The following is a 22,467-nucleotide window of genomic DNA, read 5'->3' as shown; positions in this document are numbered from 1 at the left end:
CTATACCAAACATTATAGCCTGACATTTTAAACGCCTAAAACCTCCACAATACACTGTTGTAACTATAGTTTTCAAACAATCATACATATTTTTAATGTACATTTATTCAGTGAAAAGAATAGCCTCATAAGGTATGATACTCAATTCAAGACAGTTCAAAATGTGTTATTTCATACACTCATCATGTCTGTCTATTCCCATGCAGGTGTCGACTGGGCCTACACACGCTCTGCCACTAGAGGATAGCATCGACTTTGGTATGAAATACCTGTAAACGTTACAGGAATGCTTGAACGCTATAACAATTATTGGATGAAATTGACAATCTTCCAAATGGAGTAGGCATGTGAAATATGTGTCATTTAGTGAGAACAATAAAAGGATGACAGCCACTTCAGTACACGAGGCATTCCCAACAATGTGACTGTACAATAGGCCTGCTTCTAATGCAATATCCATTGAATGCGATGCTTTTGTTACATAGTCATGAAGATACCCTGATCATATTATGGTTGATAATACAAATCAATTGATGGGAACTTAAAACGTTCATGCCTTGCTGAGTCGCCTTCCGTTTGGGACTTTGGAGACATGCGCCGAACTGAGACCATATGAAGCCCGTATACCCCCATTTTCTTCTGGACACAAAGGTTTGGTTGACGTATTATCACAAGGGTTTGGTTGACGGACTGAATGATCATGAGATACTCGCTTTTATCAATGCATTGCTTATCAATGCATGTCAATGGTTTTATCTCATGTAGACTGCTCTAAGTGTTTTAATAAAGTGCATAAACGTTTTCAGTTTTCAGTCAAGTGGAAACCGTTTTGACATTATGCACTAACATTACAAGAACAACACAAATTGAGATGTTAATAACCGATACCGTTTTAACTTATCTTATCTTTTAAATGAATACCATCAAATGAATACGAATTCTGTGCAGTATGTTACACTGAATTCCCCTGTAATCAGTAAGACTGTCTCTCGTGCACACTGAACATTGAGTTACGTTTCATTATAGGTTGAATAGCATAATTCTTAATTCTTAAGAAAAACACACAATTAACCGAAAGAAAAGGTTAGTATGTCAAGACACGACTGTAAGTCAGAAACAGTGCCAATGTAATTCTCAAAGAAGGGGGTAGCACATGCATAAACCTACACGTTGGTTCATTTATTTGAATGTCAAATAGTTGTCAGACAAGCATTTTTGGCTCCAGGCTTAAACAGGTTTTTATCTTTGACTATACAGTATGCCAACTGGTTTCTGTTGGGATTTGTGTATTGGACACTTATATTTCACATGTAAAAACACCCTTAATAGAAGATAGCCCATATTCCCATTTTTAAAACAATGAAACAATTAGTCTCGACAATAAAAATAAAAAACGTATTCGGAAATGTCATTGCATCTATCATGAATTGGACTCCCGAGTGGCGCAGTGGTCTAAGGCACTGCATCTCAGTGCTAGAGGCGTCACTACAGACCCTGGTTCGATTCCAGGCTGTATCACAACCGGCCGTGATTGGGAGTCCCATAGGGCCGGACACAATCTGCCCAGCGTGGTCCGTGTTAGGGTTTGACCGGGGTAGGCCGTCATTGTAAATAAGAATGAATATAGATGAAATAAAATAAAAAACTTGGTTCAGAAGTGTACAAATGGTGGCTTCATCATTGTGTAAACACACTGGTAACAATAACTATGTGTTGTGTATTTCAGCTATGAAAGACCGAGGGGTTAAAATATGGGGGTGGGTAGCCTACTTCGACATTCTATTTATAATTGGCTGAACAAATTTCGTAACTGCACCAAAGGTCATTGAAGGAGTTGGTTTGAAAATAATCTGAAGATTTTTGGACATGCGCAGATGTGAGATGCCATATTGGAACGAGCTCTGTGCTGTGCAGTTGGAAGACGTCGCTCGCTGGCTTCCACCGAACGAAAAAGGCTCGCAAATTTGACGCGAAAAAAAACATAATTAAGGTAAGACAGGTGACAGGTTGACGCTTCTTTAAATATTTATGTAGGTTACTAATCCAGAGCCGTCGTTTTCTCGATCAAATATCTACCGTGAATGGTTTTTCCTGGCTAAAACCTTTAACCATTCCTACCCGAGGCTGTTTCTCTAGAAACAGAAATACTGGTGCATTCAGGAGCCAAGTTGTTCAAAGTGTTTTTACGTGCGTAATTATAGCTTTCACATGCGGTGAGAACGTCGCTTCGTGGCACTTTAAATTTAGTTAGTATGATTGTTTTTCTTTATTTAATGTAAACATTGATGCAAAATAAATTGGTTACATAAACATTTATTTTAATGCTTGCCGTGCATAGGAAAAACACATTTCAATAAGCGTGATAAATGAATTTCCATCTAACGGTCTTCTTTCTACTGAAAACGTTAAAATAGTTAAGTTCACACCCCTGGCTTCGTTTTAAATGTACATATTTACAGTTTAAACGTGTAAGTGTGTCATGCTTTTTCCACACATAGGTGCGCAATGGCATCGGAATATACCGGACATTGCCAATATGTCAAACCACTTTCAACATGGCGGGGTTTGGTGTGTAAAAAACTGCATGTAAAATCTTTGAATGAGGAAAAAATTAAATTACTGCAGTTAACCGTCCAGTTTTAGTTTCTTTTGATGCACATTAACAAGCTCTAATGAATTAAATTAGAAGTAGACGTTTAGCAATACGGTTAGAGTTTTTTTCCGCTGCAATACTTTGTGTGCAAAGTACATTAGCGAAGTGCCGTCTACAAATGACTGACTGTGTAACGCACGGAGAGGACGTTGGTGACACCCGTATCCCACGAATGCACAGTACGCCTAGCTACATTTCCTGTTTCACTTTATCAGCATTAGCAGTTACAATCTATTTTTTTTGTATCGTTATTTAGTAGACATGGAATAATGGTGTGATGAACGGTTCCATTTGTCTTTTTAATCATCCATCAAGGTTTTAACATCCAATCTGGATGATTGTGAAATTGCACGAGGTAATTCTCCCAATCCGACGTTATGCCAAATTTCTATGATGAAGTTTCTACTTGGGTTAAACCGCGCATATATCCATTTCATTATTTATTTTTTATTGCGGGCGGTCAGCAAATCCGGAGTTTAGCTGCGCATTATTCTGATGATCCCTCTTCGGGATTACATTCGGCTCCATAATGAATATAAAAATAAAGCCACGTTTCCGAATGAACAGTGATGTGCATGTGCGCACTCATGCGTATTCAGGCTGCGTATTGCCATAATACCCTAAAACACACGGTAGGTCGGTGGCTGTCATGTGAGATCGTTTTGCCTTTGTACTGGTGTAGCAGAGATGGAATGGAAGCAAGCAACATCACGGAGAAGATCTCGCCTCTTTACAGTAAACCCCTGTGAAGTGTCCAGGGATATGGTATAGGGGTAAAGATGATCAAGGATGCATGGTTATTGATGATTTTATTCATGTGCTCCTCAGCGCCGTTCATAATCGATCTTTTGATAGCACATGCCATTGTATGTAAATGTCCCTGATAAGGTTCTAAAGGAAGAACAGATGAAACATTGATGGATTGGCACCGCTCTGTGAGTGAAGACAGAGAATTGTATTAGCCAAGAACAATTTACATTACTAACACATATTTCACGAGGATTTACATAACAAAGTGATATGGAAAACGGATGTATTAGGTCAAGGTTGTGACCTGACATCATCAGTTCAGAGGTGTCTGCTGTAGTTTTAGGTGAAATAATGGCTAAAGGCCAATTGCTCATGGGAAGTGTCTGGCTGACTAGATTAATTGCAATGTAAAGAAAGCCACATTTCGTTTTCTCCACTAAGAGTCTTCAGTGAGGTATATGGATGAATGAATCACGGGAGTTTAAAAATATATATATTTTCTTCTTTTGACCGGATCATGAGCAACTCAATGTCTGGAGGAGAGATAATGAGAATCACGTGGCATAAGAGTCATCATAACAGACACAACGTGCTCTGCGCAGAAAGGCTGTCCAATGATTGGCCTACATCGGATGATTTTTTCTTCAAAGAAGATAAAGACATCTTATTAAGCGACACGAAATTTGGAATAAGATCAAACAAGATCCATTTGAATCTATTTTCGATTATTTTTGATTTTATGGAAAAAGTAATCATATAGACCATCTGGTGTGATGTTACTCAAACTATGGCTTGATGCTGGAGAAGTTTCCTGAAGCTGCTGTTGTAGGCAGTAGGCTGCCCATTGGTATGTTTTCTCATTGCCTCTGTGCATTGTGGCCTGTCTGTCTGTCTGTCTGTCTGTCTGTCTGTCTGTCTGTCTGTCTGTCTGTCTGCCTGCCTGGGGCAGTTGTTTGCTCTTCAGTCTTTTAAATATCTCAGTCAGCTTATCTCACCCAGCATCACAGGCTGTTTAAGGAACACACCAGGCTAGATGAGCCATAGAGACAAGACACTATATTCTACTGATATATTATACTAATACATCATAGATACTGAGAAATCATGAAATCTCTCATTGGATGTAATATTGTAGGTTACATAGTGAGTGATAAAACAGAAGTGTAGAAATCGTTGAGAGATCATTAATCTTAAATCTATAACACTACATTTAGTCTATAAAACTACATTAAGCCCTTAACACTACAGTAACAGAATAAATTGTGTCATATTTTGATACCTACAAACAAAAACATGACGGGAGATAAGGAAGGACACACCCAGCCCAAATAGTGTTAGTTAATCTGTTCATTCCCCATTAAATCTTTCTATTGTCCTGGTTGGGGTTTTAGAGAAAGGCAGCTAAGGGACGCGTGTGGCGTCTACTGGACTCATTCGGGCTAACCCATAACACCGCCCCCTCCATCTCAATCTGATGAGGTTTTAACCAGGAAAGACCTGCATCTCAGATTAACACACAGATCAATCTAATCCCCAGGATCCAATCTGGGCTGCTCACTGGGATACAGGGGACAAGTATGGACCAATATGTTTTAATTTAGTGGTTTAGTTAGGCTGCTTTTTTTTTAACAATTAGTGAAAAAATATATCAGAATTGGACTGCCTGTGCAAACGCAGCTTTAGATCCTCCTGACTGAATGCTATAATAGTGAACGTTTTCGATTTAAATAATTGAGAACATTTCTGGGATATGTGACCCTCTGTCTGTGAGATAAGTTGCCCGGTTCTCTTTATCCAGTAAACCTACATGTAAATCTGTGATTTTCTCTGATTGTGTCCGAGACATTGTGGTTTATACTACATGTTAGTTATTTAATGGACCCTGCGGACTGTGATCTCTGATAGTTTCTGGACTAAAGTCAGTAGATGGAGCCTATATCTACGTCCCGGAGCATGTGGACTATCAGGCTGAGTGTAGAGGGAGAGGGGGCAGCGTCATGGGAGTCCAATTAGTCCAGCTTGTTGTTTACGCTATGGATATATGTGTGTTCGGATCCCTGCGTGACAGAGGACACATTCAGAAGGCTTACATGTTGTGAAAGTACACAGCTATGCAATTATGCATCGAGTTGATTTAAATGCATTTCCAATGATGTTCCTCATGCTATAAAAACGCACGATGACAAGCACATAACATTGCCTATTGCTCTTTTGAATCCCCATTGAATGCTTAGGCAAATTTGCGAAGTCTGCAGATAGTTGTTTTTGTGTATTAGTTTGATTGAAGGGCATTGGTATGAATCTGCTCTATGAATCAGGGTTAATTGAACATTTGATGGAAGTGCGTGCAGTTACAGTGAGTCATTGCGGAGGCTGAGCGAAATGGCAGTTATCCCAAAATATCACAATTGTAACCATGTGATCTGGCAAAGAGACAGAGTGGAAAAACAATAGGAGAATATTTAGTATGTTTTTCTCTAAGATCTTTTAGATAAAACACAATTATGAGTAAATTATGACTAAGCGTTATGATTCCTATATGAGCGATTCAAGTCATTTGAAATACCTCTTCTTTCGTAATGGTTTATGTAACGCTGATCTTTGTGGCGTGTGTCGGTCCTGTTCTTCTACCTTATTTCAACTGTGATTGGTTATCTCTTGTGGCTGAAGAGCTGTGCTGAGGTATGCAAATCCAGAACAGCAGAAACTGCACATTGCTCTCGTAGACTGTACCAAGCAGAGACATAGAAATACACCGTGCTGTACAAATATAATTAGTAGAACAGAGGCTGTTCTATCTGTATGGTGGGCTGTTATGTAGGTAAAACCTCTCGTTCTCTCATACAGAGTATTAGTGACCATTAAAGTTCAATCAGGAGAAACGACAGGGATTATCCAGTCGCAGTACATTTTAATGATCAAAACATGACATTTCTACCTTTAGATTTTGTAGCATAGAGAAAGTTAAGATATCAGACAGGGGATGTGATATAAATAATACTGAGCAAAAGAGAATGTTTTTGGATTTTCACCCTCCTGACATTATTTTCTAAAGGTCTTAATGATGAAATGCCTAATGTATGTTATGTTGTAAATGTGAACATGAATTAATTCCCCCATTTCAGATTACTCTGACGTTTTTCTGGCGCTGTACCCAATGATTTATGAAAACTTGCCTGGTGAGTCGATGTCCTCATTGTGGTTTGTGGTACACACTTTATTCTAATATTTATGAAATGCACATTGTTATATTTGGTAACACTTACTTATTTTCCCTCGAGCCCAACCCCATTCGATTCATGGAACGGATGTGGGTGGGGCTATGTCTACATAAGGGTGCTAATACATTTTCAAAAGCTCTGATGAAGGCCTTGAGGCCGGTACTTAAAGCTTATTAAAGAGCATTGGCGCCATCAAGAGCAGTGTGTGGGTTTCTTATTTTTTCTCATCTGTATGGTCTGAAATAAATGGTCATATTGTCTTTCGTTACAGTTTAGATGGACAATATATGGATTTTAATGCTCCATTCCTACTTTAACTCCCCCTTTGTGTGACACAGTGGAGGAATGGGGGAGATGCAGTGAAGACTGAGGAGTCTGAAGACAGACGGACAAAGGGTAAAAGGGTAAAGGTTACCCGGAAGAGAGCAGGATGCAGTCCCGCCCACAGGACAGGCCGTTGGCCCTCTCCGCGGGGAAATCCCACAGCCCGACCAATGGGAGAGAAGAACGGGTGTACTCAGGTGAGGGATTTTACCTACGCTTTTTAATCTTCGATCCCTTCCTCATTTTTTGTCTGCCATTGTTTGATGACACGTGAAGCGCACAACCGTTTATCTCCATTGTATCACAATCACAACAGGGGGTTGTGGTTTCAGAATGCTCAGTGATTGCATTGAAAAGCAGCCATTTTCCAATTTTTCCCATTCCTTTTGACATGCCACACCATTATTGACCTTCATCCAGGTCTCAGAATGCGTGTAGTGCAGGGTTATTCTTTTGTTTTGATTATTCAGCAGGAATCTGCAGCAGCCGCTGTGTCAAGCTGTGAGAGAATCTGGTCCGGTTTACCTGGTCAGTGGTGTGGGGATGTATGAGCTGACTGTAGAGTCATAGTCTCTCTGTCATTGTTTTCCTGTGTTCACTTCCTGGTTCTGTAATGTTCAGCCCGACAAGGTGCTTCTTATCAGATGAACAGACTGGAAAAGTGGAACTCGGATTAAAAGAAATAGAAAACAGGAAAGTTTTGTCGGGCGGACAGGAAAGAGGAAATGCAACTCACCTAGGAGCATTTTCTCAACACTACGGTTGATCTAAGATCTTTTTAATTGTAAAACATATTTTTAAGGATTTTTAAAGTGCTTTTCTAAATCCCAAATACAAGATTACTTTTTGTTAAAAGCACCGTTCGTAACATAACCCCTTTGAATGAGGTGGAGATGGATACTGGAAGGTATGATGTCATAGCCTTTGTAAAGGTCTGGGGATGGGGAGTGTGAACACACAAACACACACACACACACACACACACACACACACACACACACACACACACACACACACACACACACACACACACACACACACACACACACACACTACTATGTATAAAGGAGAAGTGCAACCCTAGCAGATTCTTTTCAGAAACCCCCCGACTGCAACAACTGGTAGTTTCTTCTCTCTCATTAGTGCAGGTTTAGTCCCACACACAAAGTCCCATGAGACACAGCCTGGAGGGGAGAAACCACACAGCAGGAACAAGAGATGCAGATTCTCACACACACACACACACACACACACGCGCACACACGCACACACACACGCACGCACGCACGCACGCACGCACGCACGCACACACACACACACACACACACACACACACACACACACACACACACACACACACACACACACACACACACACACACACACACACACACACACACACACAGAGAGAAAACACATTATACCTTGTCCAAGTAACAGTCTCCCACGGGCAAATTAAACAGCTCTCACCTTGAGGAGAAACATTAGTGGAATTATGTAAGACCTGGAACACACACACACACAAATGCACACACACACACATAAAACTCACTAAAGATCAGATACATTTTCAAGTGACCTAATTTTGGATGGTTGAAAAGAGACTGAACTGCATTTCAGCTGGTTCCTGCTGTGTTCTTTATAAAGTTCCTTCCCCGTAGATTTAGAGAAATGACATTGGTGTGTGTGATCAGATCTCACCCTGCTTGTCTCATTAAATCTGTATGTTATGCTTATTATGATGTATCTGTTTACACCGTGACTTTGATCGTTGCAGAATGAAGGCGTACACATTTTTTTCCCCACTCCACGCAAACTGTATTCCACTCGACTCTTTCGCTAGGGACTGAGGAAATATTCTGTTTTACTTACAACATTATTCTTGTTTCATTGCTTTTTCTCCACTGCATTGTATTTTACTTGAATTTGATTTAACCTTTATTTTGACAGGGAGTCGAGGCTAAGACCAAGATCTCTGTTCCAGATGAGCCCTGTTTAGCACAAGAATACACATAAAAATACACTATACACATTAAACTACACATCCAAGAAATTAGAGTTCAAAAATCACAATAATGGATTTATTTTAACTGCAAATAATACTGTTATAAAGGCCATTTCCTTAGTAGGTGACATCAGAGGTCACCATGTCGGAGAAGTGGGTGCTCAGGATGATAGACGAGTTTCCCACTAGTAATTAACAGTTGGAGAGCTGTTCAATTGGATTGTTTCCAGTCATATGTGGTATATTCCCACTTCCCACTTGGTTTCGAACGCACCATGACACTGCCTCTTTAAGTGCCAGATGCACAGTTGTGACTCTCAGAAAGAGGGCTTGTCTGTAGCATGGGACAGCTCCCATTCCGGGGTAATGTAATGGGCTGTCACTGTTAAGTGCCTTTACAGTGTGCATTGGCCAATTCATTGAAAGCTTTGGCTTGCTTATATAGAGCGGGTACTACCTGTTTGCTGAAATGAATGCAAGAGGGAAGTTTGTAACGTTGCTCGAGCACTTTCACGAGGTGCTGAAACCCTCTGTTCTCAACCACCGAGAATGGGTGCACATCTACAGCTATAAACCAAAGACTAAAAAAATATAAACATAGTCTACCTATCACTCCTGTAATTTCTTTGGCCCAGTCAGAATCAGCTGCCAAGGAATGCTTGAATGCAGAGGTGAGACGATGTTGAGTTTCTTTGCGCTTCCGTCTTGCTCCGGTATGCTGGGGTGATGTCAGCGTATGTCAACATATTGGAGGTGTTGGCAGATGTATAGGCCATTCTCGTTGAGCAGTGGCGACATACTGTTAACGTTTTATCCACAACTCTCTGTCCATCTGCGTTGTAATCTACTGGGAAGCCAAAATCTTCCCAAACTGGAGATTTAAACGATGATGGAGGATCCCCCAATTCTGGTTTATCGACCCCCACCACTCACCATCGTACAGAACTAGCTCCCAGCTGCGCCTCACCAAAGGACAGTTTGAAATGAGCCAATTAAGATTTTAATTTGGATTACAACGTGCGCATAGGCTTGAGTTGTTTGAACGGAATAGACAGAGAAAAAGATTGCAGCTCAGATTTAGTAAAGTGACATAGGCCTACAACGCAGCAAAGAAGTGAGTGCATACATTTTCCACCCGTACTGGTCCACGGCAGGAATCAAACCCACAACCCTGGTGTTGCAAGGCCCATGATCTACCAACTGAGCCACACGGGACCTCTGAAAGCCTATAGGGCTAGTGTTTATTTGATTTTTGAATGTGTTCATTCGGGTTCACAGTGTGAACCGAACTTTGATACAGAACACAGTGATGTGTATTGAACCTATCGCCTGCAATAAATAATAACTGCATCCAATGGCTTCAATACAGTGGCAGCTGCATTCATATAGACAATATCACCCTAGTCTATAACCGGTATGAATGTCGACTGACTTATTTTGTTTCTGCTATTTAATGAAATAAAACATGTCATTATTGAGTGTGATGCTGTGATGCTTGTTTTTATGGTGATTTTTAATGTTTTGTGACTGGGTTGGTGTCAGTCAAAGTGATTGACAGCGCTTTCTTCCTATCAGACGTGGACTCCATGGAGGAAGAGGCAGACTTTAATTGGGAGGAGTACCTAGAGGAGACGGGGGCGACCGCTGCACCCCACACCGCTTTCAAACATGTGAGTGAGAAGCACACGTTTATATTTCCATAACCCCCACAACATCTTGTAAATACTGTTATTGAATGAGTGGCAATCACGCAAATCCCTTTAAACATGTGTTTGAGTGAGAATGTACTTTAGCTAATGATGTTAAACACAGTGTAGTTAGGCTCATAGGCCCAGTCATGACTTACTTGCTGAAGACCACAAATACAAATACAGTCACATATTCAGAGTCACTGCTGTTGACTGAGACTCGCATACCAGAGATAACATACCCTGCGTCGTCATTGTTGCGTCTGTGCATTCGGAAAGTATTCAGACCCCTTGAATTGTTCCACATTTTGTTACGTTACAGCCTTATTCTAAAATGGATTAAATTGTTTTTTTCTCTCATCAATCTACACACAATACCCCATAATGACAAAGAAAAAACGGAAATACCACATTTACATTGGTATTCAGACCCTTTACTCAGTACTTTGTTGAAGCTCCTTTGGCAGCAATTACAGCCTCGTCTTCATGGATATGACGCTACAAGCTTGGCACACCTGTATTTTGGGAGTTTCTCCCATTATTCTCCACAGATCCTCTCAAGCTCTGTCAGGTTGGTTGGGGAGCGTTGCTGCACAGCTATTTTCCGGTCTCTGCAGAGATGTTCAATTGGGTTCAAGTGCGGGCTCTGGCTGGGCCACTCAAGGACTTTCAGAGGCTTCGTGCCGAAGCCACTCCTGCGTTATTTTGGCTGTGTGCTTAGGGACGTTGTCCTGTTGGAAGGTGAACCTTCGCCCCAGTCTGAGGTCCTGAGCGCTCTGGAGCAAGTTTAAATCAAGGAGCTCTCTGTACTTTGCTCCGTTCATCTTTCCCTCCATCCTGAGTAGTCTCCCAGTCCCTGTCGCTGAAAAACATCCCCACAGCATGATGCTGCCACCACCATGCTTCACCATAGGGATGGTGCCAGGTTTCCTCCAGACGTGACACTTGGCATTCAGGCCAAAGAGTTCAATCTTGGTTTCATCAAACCAGAGAATCTAGTTTCTCATGGTCTGAAAGTCTTCTAGGTGCCTTTTGGCAAACTCAAAGTGGGCTGTGGTGCCTTTTACTGAGGAGTGGCTTCCGTCCAGCCACTCTACCATGAAGGCCTGATTGGTGGAGTGCTGCAGAGATGATTGTCCTTCTGGAAGGTTCACCCATCTCCACAGAGGAACTTTGGCGCTTTGTCAGAGTGACCATCGGGTTCTTGGTCACCTCCCTGACCAAGGCCCTTCTCACCCGATTGCTCAGTTTGGCCAGCTCTAGGAAGAGTCTTGGCGGTTCCAAACTTCTTACATTTAATTTTGGGGACCTTCAATGCTGCAGACCTTTTTTGGTACTCTTCCCCAGATCTGTGCCTCGACCTAATCCTATCTTGGAGCACCTACTGAAAATTCCTTCTACCTCATGGCTTGTTTTTTGCTCTGATATGCACTGTCAACTGTGGACAGTCATGTGCCTTTCCAAATTATGTCCAATCAATGGAATTTACCACAGGTGGCCTCCAATCAAGTTATAGAAACATCTCAAGGATGATCAATGGAAACAGGATGCACCTGAGCTCAATTTCGAGTCTCATAGCAAAGGGTCTGAATACTTATGTAAATAAGGTATTTATGTTTTAATTTTTAATATATTTGCAAGAATTTCTAAAAACATGTTTTTGCTTTGTCATTCTGGGGTATTGTCTGTAGATTGATGAGGATTTTTATTTATTTTATCCATTTTTGAATAAGGCTGTAACCTAACAGAATGTGGGAAAAGGGAAGGGGTCTGAATACTTTCGCCAATGTGCTGTACACAGTGTATGTCTATTTTGGCGTCATACACACGTAAATTCCTGTGTGACATTTAGCATTGATTCCATTTAATCCAACCCACACCAAACCACACCAGACCAGCCGGCCTGAACACAACCCACACAATTACTCAGAGATTATGACTCAGGCTCCATGGAAGTTGGAAAAAGATGGAAAAAGGCATGTATACCTTATATCCGTCAAACTCAACTCTGGACCTCGAAACCAGTGCCACTGCCGTTTTTCATTGGTCCCCTCTAAGGGACTGATTTAGACCTGGGACACCAGGTGGGTGCAATTAATTATCAGGTAGAACAGAAAACCAGCAGGCTCTGGACCTCGTAGGGTAAGAGTTGAATACCCCTGCCTTATATGTTAAAGTACTCCCCTGTCTTGCCTGGTGTAGTGTCAGACTGCCAGTAGTAGTAGTGAGAACAGATGTTTATCAGGCTTATCTTCAGGAGGCCCGCCACACAGCTGCAAGGGACTATGGGAAAAGGGAATGCATAAGTAGTCCTACATAATGTAGCAGAAAGAAAGGAGCATACAGTATGGAAGTAGACTTTCAGTGGGTTTAATGATGTTGACTGATTTCATAGATGCCAGTTTAAGCGGGCTCAAGCTCTGTGTGTGAAGTCCATGAGGGTTGCGCTGATGTGATTGCCAGTTTTTTGTTATTGTGATTGCCCAGATTGCCCATATTTCAATGGGAGTGTTGTTGGTAAGTGGACTGAGTCACAGGAAAAAGAGCATGATTTCCCCTGAAAATGTGAAATAGTGAAATATCTCTCATGCTCTCAACAGACCTAGTGCCAATTGAAAAAGTGATTCATTGTGGGGTCTCTCTCTCATGGTCTCTCTCTCTATGTCTCTCTCTCTCTGTCTTCTGTCTTTGTCTCTGTCTCTCTGCCTCTGCCTCTCTTACATAAGCCATCCTGTGTGATACAGCATATTTGCTTTGTTTTTATCAGGAAGTCATGAGCCCATTTGCATTGTTTTTAGTTCTAAGATGTTGGCTTTTTTCCAGTAGCACAGGCAGTGTGTGCGCGTGCGTGCTTTTGTGTGTTGTGTTTTATGTAATTGGTTTTAGATATGTGTGAGTGCAGCCTGTGGCTATGGTTGAAACACATTACATTATCCATTTCCTGGTACTAGCCCTTTAGATATGTTCTCGCTCTTGCTCTCGTCCTCATGTTCCCTCTGTGAGTCACTGTCCGTAAGTGGTTGAAAGATCAGTGGAACTTTAAAGAACCCTTGACCCTTGTGAACAAACAGATTCATAAACAGATAGCGTGGGTGGGGAGATTTTACAAATGACCTGTTCATTACATGTTGCCCACCTGTGTTTTATTCTGTCTATCATCCCTCATTTTGCATGTAGAGCTGTGGTGTCTTCCACTTTAGAACGTCAATGTATAGATGTGCATTATCTCGCCCATTGCACTTGATTTACCTCTTAAGTGCAAGCCCATTAGAATCAAGCTCACCTATCAGTGTCAGTGAGGGCGGGCTCTTGTGTGACATGGTGCTCTTTGATTGGTCCTCGCAGGTGGACATCAGCCTACAGAGCAGCTTCCAGCCGGGGATGAAGCTGGAGGTGGCCAATAAGAGCAGGCCAGACACTTACTGGGTGGCCACCATCGTCACCACCTGCAGCCAGCTGCTGCTGCTGCGCTTCAGTGGCTACGGAGATGACCGCAAGGCCGACTTCTGGTGTGATGTCATGACTGCCGAACTCCACCCAGTAGGCTGGTGCACCCAGAACAACAAGACCCTCCAACCCCCTGAAGGTAGGGGCACCACCTGGGAACACGCACGTACGCACATACACACACGGGGCTGTGAGTTAATATTTTATCACACACACTTTTATATTTGCGTTTTACACTTGAATACACACATCTTAGCCTATAGTGAATAAACACCCTCTTCATCTGCGGCTTTATAGCTCAAATACTGAACACACATGTAGCTGGACTTTACCTGACCTCCTAGTTTAATAAAACACCTGTAGCTGGACTTTACTTGACCTCTTAGTATAACACAACACCTATAGCTGGACTTTACCTGACCTCCTAGTATAATACAACACCTGTAGCTGGACATTACCTGACCTCGTATTAAAATGCAACACCTGTAGCTGGACTTTACTTGACCTCCGCGTATAATACAACACCTGTAGCTGGACTTTCCTTGACCTCCTAGACTTTACCTGACCTTCCTAGTATAACACAACACCTGTAGCTAGACTTTACCTGACCTCCTAGTATAATACAACACCCGTAGCTGGACTTTACCTGACCTCCTAGTATAATGCAACACCTGTAGCTGGACTTTACCTGACCTCCTAGTATAATGCAACACCTGTAGCTGGACTTTACCTGACCTCCAAGTATAATGCAACACCTGTAGCTGGACTTTACCTGACCTCCTAGTATAATACAACACCTGTACCTGGACTTTACCTGACCTCCTAGTATAATACAACACCTGTAGATGGACTTTACCTGACCCTTAATATAATACAACACCCGTAGCTGGACTTTACCTGACCTCCTAGTATAATACAACACCTGTACCTGGACTTTACCTGACCTCCTAGTATAATGCAACACCTGTAGCTGGACTTTACCTGACCTCCTAGTATAATACAACACCTGTAGATGGACTTTACCTGACCTCCTAGTATAATACAACACCTGTAGCTGGACTTTACCTGACCCTTAATATAATACAACACCCGTAGCTGGACTTTACCTGACCTCCTAGTATAATACATCACCTGTAGCTGGACTTTACCTGACCTCTTAGTATAACACAACACCTATAGCTGGACTTTACCTGACCTCCTAGTATAATACAACACCTGTAGCTGGACATTACCTGACCTCGTATTAAAATGCAACACCTGTAGCTGGACTTTACTTGACCTCCACGTATAATACAACACCTGTAGCTGGACTTTCCTTGACCTCCTAGACTTTACCTGACCTTCCTAGTATAACACAACACCTGTAGCTAGACTTTACCTGACCTCCTAGTATAATACAACACCCGTAGCTGGACTTTACCTGACCTCCTAGTATAATGCAACACCTGTAGCTGGACTTTACCTGACCTCCTAGTATAATGCAACACCTGTAGCTGGACTTTACCTGACCTCCAAGTATAATGCAACACCTGTAGCTGGACTTTACCTGACCTCCTAGTATAATACAACACCTGTACCTGGACTTTACCTGACCTCCTAGTATAATACAACACCTGTAGCTGGACTTTACCTGACCTCCTAGTATAATACAACACCTGTAGCTGGACTTTACCTGACCCTTAATATAATACAACACCCGTAGCTGGACTTTACCTGACCTCCTAGTATAATACATCACCTGTAGCTGGACTTTACCTGACCTCCTAGTATAATACAACACCCGTAGCTGTACTTTACCTGACCTCCTAGTATAATACAACACCCGTAGCTGGACTTTACCTGACCTCCGAATACAATACAAAACCTGTAGCTGGACTTTACCTGACCTAGTATAATACATCACCTGTAGCTGGACTTTACCTGACCTCCTCGTATAATACAACACCCGTAGCTGGACTTTACCTGTCCTCTAGTATAATACAACACCGTAGCTGGACTTTACCTGACCTCCGAATACAATAGAACACCTGTAGCTGGACTTTACCTGACCTCCTAGTATAATAGAACACCTGTAGCTGGACTTTACCTGACCTCCTAGTATAATGCAACACCTGTAGCTGGACTTTACCTGACCTCCTAGTATAATGCAACACCTGTAGCTGGACTTTACCTGACCTCCTAGTATAATGCAACACCTGTAGCTGGACTTTACCTGACCTCCTAGTATAATGCAACACCTGTAGCTGGACTTTACCTGACCTCCTAGTATAATACAACACCTGTAGCTGGACTTTACCTGACCTCCTAGTATAATAAAATGCCTGTAGCTGGACTTTACCTGACCTCCAAGAATAATACATCACCTGTAGCTGGACTTTACCTGACCCTTAATATAATACAACACCCGTAGCTGGACTTTGCCTGACCTACAAGAATAATACAAGACCTGTAGCTGGACTTTACCTGACCTCCTAGTATAATACAACACCTGAAGCTAGACTTTACCTGACCTCCTAGTGTAATACAACACCTGTAGCTGGACATTACCTGACCTCCTAGTATAGTGCAACACCCGTAGCTGGACTTTACCTGACCTCCTAGTATAATACAACACCTGTAGCTGGACTTTACCTGACCTCCTAGTATAATACAACACCTGTAGCTGGACTTTACCTGACCCTTAATATAATACAACACCCGTAGCTGGACTTTACCTGACCTCCTAGTATAATACATCACCTGTAGCTGGACTTTACCTGACCTCCTAGTATAATACAACACCCGTAGCTGGACTTTACCTGACCTCCTAGTATAATACAACACCCGTAGCTGGACTTTACCTGACCTCCGAATACAATACAAAACCTGTAGCTGGACTTTACCTGACCTAGTATAATACATCACCTGTAGCTGGACTTTACCTGACCTCCTAGTATAATACAACACCTGTAGCTGGACTTTACCAGACCTCTAGAATAATACAACACCCGTAGCTGGACTTTACCTGACCTCCGAATACAATAGAACACCTGTAGCTGGACTTTACCTGACCTCCTAGTATAATGCAACACCTGTAGCTGGACTTTACCTGACCTCCTAGTATAATGCAACACCTGTAGCTGGACTTTACCTGACCTCCTAGTATAATACAACACCTGTAGCTGGACTTTACCTGACCTCCTAGTATAATACTACACCTGTAGCTGGACTTTACCTGACCTCCTGGTATAATACAACACCTGTAGCTGGACTTTACCTGACCCTTAATATAATACAACACCAGTAGCTGGACTTTACCTGACCTCCGAATATAATACAACACCCGTAGCTGGACTTTGCCTGACCTCCAAGAATAATACAAGACCTGTAGCTGGACTTTACCTGACCTAGTATAATACATCACCTGTAGCTGGACTTTACCTGACCTCCTAGTATAATACAACACCCGTAGCTGGACTTTACCTGACCTCCTAGTATAATACAACACCCGTAGCTGGATTTTACCTGACCTCCGAATACAATACAACACCTGTAGCTGGACTTTACCTGACCTAGTATAATACATCACCTGTAGCTGGACTTTACCTGACCTCCTAGTATAATACAACACCCGTAGCTGGACTTTACCTGACCTCTAGTATAATACAACACCCATAGCTGGACTTTACCTGACCTCCGAATACAATAGAACACCTGTAGCTGGACTTTTCCTGACCTCCTAGTATAATGCAACACCTGTAGCTGGACTTTACCTGACCTCCTAGTTTAATGCAACACCTGTAGCTGGACTTTACCTGACCTCCTAGTATAATGCAACACCTGTAGCTGGACTTTACCTGACCTCCTAGTATAATGCAACACCTGTAGCTGGACTTTACCTGACCTAGTATAATGCAACACCTGTAGCTGGACTTTACCTGACCTCCTAGTATAATACAACACCTGTAGCTGGACTTTACCTGACCTCCTAGTATAATAAAATGCCTGTAGCTGGACTTTACCTGACCTCCAAGAATAATACAACACCTGTAGCTGGACTTTACCTGACCCTTAATATAATACAACACCCGTAGCTGGACTTTGCCTGACCTACAAGAATAATACAAGACCTGTAGCTGGACTTTACCTGACCTCCTAGTATAATAAAACACCTGAAGCTAGACTTTACCTGACCTCCTGGTGTAATACAACACCTGTAGCTGGACATTACCTGACCTCCTAGTATAGTGCAACACCCGTAGCTGGACTTTACCTGACCTCCTAGTATAATACAACACCTGTAGCTGGACTTTACCTGACCTCCTAGTATAATACAACACCCGTAGCTGGACTTTACCTGACCTCCTAGTATAATACAACACCTGTAGCTGGACTTTACCTGACCCCTAATATAATACAACACCTGTAGCTGGACTTTACCTGACCTCCTATTATAATACAACACCTGTAGCTGGACTTTACCTGACCTCCTAGTATAATACAACACCTGTAGCTGGACTTTACCTGACCCTTAATATAATACAACACCCGTAGCTGGACTTTACCTGACCTCCGAATATAATACAACACCCGTAGCTGGACTTTGCCTGACCTCCAAGAATAATACAAGACCTGTAGCTGGACTTTACCTGACCTAGTATAATACATCACCTGTAGCTGGACTTTACCTGACCTCCTAGTATAATACAACACCCGTAGCTGGACTTTACCTGACCTCCTAGTATAATACAACACCCGTAGCTGGACTTTACCTGACCTCCGAATACAATACAACACCTGTAGCTGGACTTTACCTGACCTAATATAATACATCACCTGTAGCTGGACTTTACCTGACCTCCTAGTATAATACAACACCCGTAGCTGGACTTTACCTGACCTCTAGTATAATACAACACCCGTAGCTGGACTTTACCTGACCTCCGAATACAATAGAACACCTGTAGCTGGACTTTACCTGACCTCCTAGTATAATGCAACACCTGTAGCTGGACTTTACCTGACCTCCTAGTATAATACAACACCTGTAGCTGGACTTTACCTGACCTCCTAGTATAATAAAATGCCTGTAGCTGGACTTTACCTGACCTCCAAGAATAATACAACACCTGTAGCTGGACTTTACCTGACCCTTAATATAATACAACACCCGTAGCTGGACTTTGCCTGACCTCCAAGAATAATACAAGACCTGTAGCTGGACTTTACCTGACCTCCTAGTATAATACAACACCTGAAGCTAGACTTTACCTGACCTCCTAGTGTAATACAACACCTGTAGCTGGACATTACCTGACCTCCTAGTATAGTGCAACACCCGTAGCTGGACTTTACCTGACCTCCTAGTATAATACAACACCTGTAGCTAGACTTTACCTGACCTCCTAGTATAATACAACACCCGTAGCTGGACTTTACCTGACCTCCTAGTATAATACAACACCTGTAGCTGGACTTTACCTGGCCCCTAATATAATACAACACCTGTAGCTGGACTTTACCTGACCTCCTAGTATAATACAACACCTGAAGCTTGACTTTACCTGACCTCCTAGTGTAATACAACACCTGTAGCTGGACATTACCTGACCTCCTAGTATAGTGCAACACCCGTAGCTGGACTTTACCTGACCTCCTAGTATAATACAACACCTGAAGCTTGACTTTACCTGACCTCCTAGTGTAATACAACACCTGTAGCTGGACATTACCTGACCTCCTAGTATAGTGCAACACCCGTAGCTGGACTTTACCTGACCTCCTAGTATAATACAACACCTGTAGCTGGACTTTACCTGACCTCCTAGTATAATACAACACCCGTAGCTGGACTTTACCTGACCTCCTAGTATAATACAACACCTGTAGCTGGACTTTACCTGACCCCTAATATAATACAACACCTGTAGCTGGACTTTACCTGACCTCCTATTATAATACAACACCTGTAGCTGGACTTTACCTGACCTCCTAGTATAATACAACACCTGTAGCTGGACTTTACCTGACCCTTAATATAATACAACACCCGTAGCAGGACTTTACCTGACCTCCGAATATAATACAACACCCGTAGCTGGACTTTGCCTGACCTCCAAGAATAATACAAGACCTGTAGCTGGACTTTACCTGACCTAGTATAATACATCACCTGTAGCTGGACTTTACCTGACCTCCTAGTATAATACAACACCCGTAGCTGGACTTTACCTGACCTCCGAAAACAATACAACACCTGTAGCTGGACTTTACCTGACCTAGTATAATACATCACCTGTAGCTGGACTTTACCTGACCTCCTAGTATAATACAACACCCGTAGCTGGACTTTACCTGACCTCTAGTATAATACAACACCCGTAGCTGGACTTTACCTGACCTCCGAATACAATAGAACACCTGTAGCTGGACTTTACCTGACCTCCTAGTATAATGCAACACCTGTAGCGGGACTTTACCTGACCTCCTAGTATAATACAACACCTGTAGCTGGACTTTACCTGACCTCCTAGTATAATAAAATGCCTGTAGCTTGACTTTACCTGACCTCCAAGAATAATACAACACCTGTAGCTGGACATTACCTGACCTCCTAGTATAGTGCAACACCCGTAGCTGGACTTTACCTGACCTCCTAGTATAATACAACACCTGTAGCTGGACTTTACCTGACCTCCTAGTATAATACAACACCCGTAGCTGGACTTTACCTGACCTCCTAGTATAATACAACACCTGTAGCTGGACTTTACCTGGCCCCTAATATAATACAACACCTGTAGCTGGACTTTACCTGACCTCCTAGTATAATACAACACCTGAAGCTTGACTTTACCTGACCTCCTAGTGTAATACAACACCTGTAGCTGGACATTACCTGACCTCCTAGTATAGTGCAACACCCGTAGCTGGACTTTACCTGACCTCCTAGTATAATACAACACCTGAAGCTTGACTTTACCTGACCTCCTAGTGTAATACAACACCTGTAGCTGGACATTACCTGACCACCTAGAATAGTGCAACACCCGTAGCTGGACTTTACCTGACCTCCTAGTATAATACAACACCTGTAGCTGGACTTTACCTGACCTCCTAGTATAATACAACACCCGTAGCTGGACTTTACCTGACCTCCTAGTATAATACAACACCTGTAGCTGGACTTTACCTGACCCCTAATATAATACAACACCTGTAGCTGGACTTTACCTGACCTCCTATTATAATACAACACCTGTAGCTGGACTTTACCTGACCTCCTAGTATAATACAACACCTGTATCTGGACTTTACCTGACCCTTAATATAATACAACACCCGTAGCTGGACTTTACCTGACCTCCGAATATAATACAACACCCGTAGCTGGACTTTGCCTGACCTCCAAGAATAATACAAGACGTGTAGCTGGACTTTACCTGACCTAGTATAATACATCATCTGTAGCTGGACTTTACCTGACCTCCTAGTATAATACAACACCCGTAGCTGGACTTTACCTGACCTCCTAGTATAATACAACACCCGTAGCTGGACTTTACCTGACCTCCGAATACAATACAACACCTGTAGCTGGACTTTACCTGACCTAGTATAATACATCACCTGTAGCTGGACTTTACCTGACCTCCTAGTATAATACAACACCCGTAGCTGGACTTTACCTGACCTCTAGTATAATACAACACCCGTAGCTGGACTTTACCTGACCTCCTAGTATAATACAACACCCGTAGCTGGACTTTACCTGACCTCTAGTATAATACAACACCCGTAGCTGGACTTTACCTGACCTCCGAATACAATAGAACACCTGTAGCTGGACTTTACCTGACCTCCTAGTATAATGCAACACCTGTAGCTGGACTTTACCTGACCTCCTAGTATAATACAACACCTGTAGCTGGACTTTACCTGACCTCCTAGTATAATAAAATGCCTGTAGCTTGACTTTACCTGACCTCCAAGAATAATACAACACCTGTAGCTGGACTTTACCTGACCCTTAATATAATACAACACCTGTAGCTGGACTTTGCATGACCTCCAAGAATAATACAAGACCTGTAGCTGGACTTTACCTGACCTCCTAGTATAATACAACACCTGAAGCTAGACTTTACCTGACCTCCTAGTGTAATAAAACACCTGTAGCTGGACATTACCTGACCTCCTAGTATAGTGCAACACCCGTAGCTGGACTTTACCTGACCTCCTAGTATAATACAACACCTGTAGCTGGACTTTACCTGACCTCCTAGTATAATACAACACCCGTAGCTGGACTTTACCTGACCTCCTAGTATAATACAACATCTGTAGCTGGACTTTACCTGGCCCCTAATATAATACAACACCTGTAGCTGGACTTTACCT

The 22,467-nt window shown here is 42.4% G+C and overlaps 1 protein-coding gene across 4 annotated transcripts in view; it reads left to right on the top strand.

The window, feature by feature from the left end:
* Positions 1 to 1,882: 1,882 nt before the first annotated feature.
* LOC106576194 (scm-like with four MBT domains protein 2) overlaps positions 1,883 to 22,467 on the top strand; it is a 56,024-nt gene continuing 35,439 nt past the window's right edge. For all 4 annotated transcript variants that reach the window (XM_045699840.1, XM_045699838.1, XM_045699839.1 and 1 more), the window contains exons 1-5: positions 1,883 to 1,990; positions 6,529 to 6,582; positions 6,963 to 7,145; positions 10,529 to 10,623; positions 13,987 to 14,227. In XM_045699840.1, the coding sequence (XP_045555796.1) occupies positions 7,055 to 7,145; positions 10,529 to 10,623; positions 13,987 to 14,227 (427 nt within the window). In that variant the 5' untranslated portion in view covers positions 1,883 to 1,990; positions 6,529 to 6,582; positions 6,963 to 7,054. The remainder of the gene's footprint in view (positions 1,991 to 6,528; positions 6,583 to 6,962; positions 7,146 to 10,528; positions 10,624 to 13,986; positions 14,228 to 22,467) is intronic.

The sequence above is a fragment of the Salmo salar genome, chromosome ssa17 (genome assembly GCF_905237065.1).
Source record: "Salmo salar chromosome ssa17, Ssal_v3.1, whole genome shotgun sequence".
Taxonomy (NCBI): Eukaryota; Metazoa; Chordata; class Actinopteri; order Salmoniformes; family Salmonidae; genus Salmo; species Salmo salar.
This window is presented reverse-complemented; position numbering and strand designations above follow the sequence as displayed.